Source organism: Accipiter gentilis, chromosome 26 (assembly GCF_929443795.1).
Source record: "Accipiter gentilis chromosome 26, bAccGen1.1, whole genome shotgun sequence".
NCBI classification, from domain to species: Eukaryota; Metazoa; Chordata; class Aves; order Accipitriformes; family Accipitridae; genus Astur; species Astur gentilis.
In genome coordinates this window covers 21,475,347-21,477,135 of record NC_064905.1, presented here as the reverse complement: position 1 = coordinate 21,477,135, position 1,789 = coordinate 21,475,347, and the positions used below count along the sequence as shown (strand labels likewise).

The following is a 1,789-nucleotide window of genomic DNA, read 5'->3' as shown; positions in this document are numbered from 1 at the left end:
GGCAACAGAGGCTCCACCATGTCTCTGGGGAGGTTGTTCCAGCAATCAATTGTTCTGACAGTAAAAAATTCCTTTCTTGCATCGAGATGAAACCTCTCCCGGTGCAGCTTGTCCCCATTGCCCCTTGTCTTCTACATTGGGCAACTGGGGGAGAGTGAGCCTCTGCACAGAGGGTCAAAGTCCACGTTTGATCCGAGCTGTCAGCCAGCTCATGCAGTTTTGGTCAATATCAAATCCAGTGGCCTATTTGTTTTTCACAGATATCAAGGTTAAAGGAAAAAGCAGTGGCCAGTGATGGAAAGATAAAGGGAGCAATGAGCTGTTATTTCAGATCATCTCCAGCTGAAGGCAGCCTTTGCTACACTAGTTATACTGAGAAATGTTTCACAGAAACAGGAGTCAAAAAAGGCTGGAAATGCTGTCATATAGAAGAGTTTGAGTGCACAGAACTTTAGCCTGATCATCTCCCTCTACAGCGTGAACCAGACAGAGATGTGATGCTACTCACCTTAAACATCTCAAGACACAGATTTCACACAAAGTCATGGGGCAAAGTTAAAGTTTATTAGAGTCATCTCCCTCTCAATACCCCTCTAGTCATGCAAGCAAGCTTAGCAACACGGAGTTGATAATACAGCGAGGTAACGGTCTCCTTATTAACTCGATTACTGGTCGTTTTCATAGTCAGCGGGGTTCTTCCTCTTCAGTCTCTCAAACTCTTGCATTCCCCAGGAGTACAGGAGATAGGCTCCCACAAAGGCTGGAAAGCAAAGGGGACACTCGCAAGTCGCACTGCAATAAGCACAGCACAGAACCACCGCGCTCCCGTGACAAAACACAGCCTCACGCAAAGCCGCCGATACACGGACGCCTCCCCCGTCCTCAAAATGATGCTGAGAAGGTAAAAAAAATTAAAAAAAAGGGGCCTCGATTCCTTAAAGACCTCGCCCTGAGCCATCTCCCACCGTACTCACGGGGCACCACCTTGAAGACCTGGGATCTGAAACGCCGCCAGATGTTGGGCAGCCCGTGGGAGAAGACGTTGGGGAAGGCGCGCTGCTCGAAGGGCGAGAGGCTGTAGGTGATGACATGGCGAACCCGCGCCAGGTTCCCGAAGTGAAGGCCCATGGTGTCACCTTCTTCACCCTGGCTGCCGCCGCCCGCTCCCCCGGAAGCGGAAGCGGCAGATGCCGCTTCCGCTTCCGGGGGAGCGGGCGGCGGCAGTTCCCTCAGTCTCTCCCCTCACCCCCTCAGCGAGGCTTATGGCCGCCGGCCGCTGTCCCTATAAAATCACAGTTTATATATCACAACCGTAAGAATTTAATCCTGCTGAAATTTCCTCTGAGCCCGGTGGGGGGTGTGGGGGATTTTCAACGGCGAGTTGTTTAAGGGGGGCACCCGCCTCAGGGGAGCGCTTCAAAATCCAAAGAGAAGCTGGTCGTCAGAGAAGAGGCTGCCTTTTTGTGGTTTCCTACCTCAACAGCAAGAGGTCTTGAATATTACTATTATTAGAATAATTATCCCTGCAGACTAAAAATGGTGTAGCAGCGTAAACCCGCCCTGGAGAATGCGGTCGCAACCTTTAATCCGGTAACGTATTCCCTAAGCTGCGTGTAGCTGACCCCAAAACGCAGTTTCTTTAGCTTGACTTAGGCATTTTGTCTAACTAGGCTTTTCCATTTGTGTTACAGAAAGAATTAATTTTATTTTACTCCTTGGCAGCTCTGTGAAGCTGAATTCCCCCTGTTTGAAAGGCATTAGCAGGGGCGATCCTGTATTAGGGAATTTG

General features: G+C 50.1%; 1 protein-coding gene across 1 annotated transcript; it reads right to left on the bottom strand.

Annotated features, from left to right (window-relative positions):
• Positions 1–542: 542 nt before the first annotated feature.
• Positions 543–1,179, bottom strand: LOC126051168 (cytochrome b-c1 complex subunit 8). Its single transcript, XM_049830032.1, has 2 exons — positions 975–1,179; positions 543–760 (listed from the first exon to the last, which is right to left on the bottom strand). The coding sequence occupies exons 1-2, from the start codon at positions 1,126–1,128 to the stop codon at positions 666–668; spliced, it is 249 nt and encodes an 82-aa protein (XP_049685989.1). The 5' UTR covers positions 1,129–1,179; the 3' UTR covers positions 543–665.
• Between the last annotated feature and the right edge of the window lie 610 nt (positions 1,180–1,789).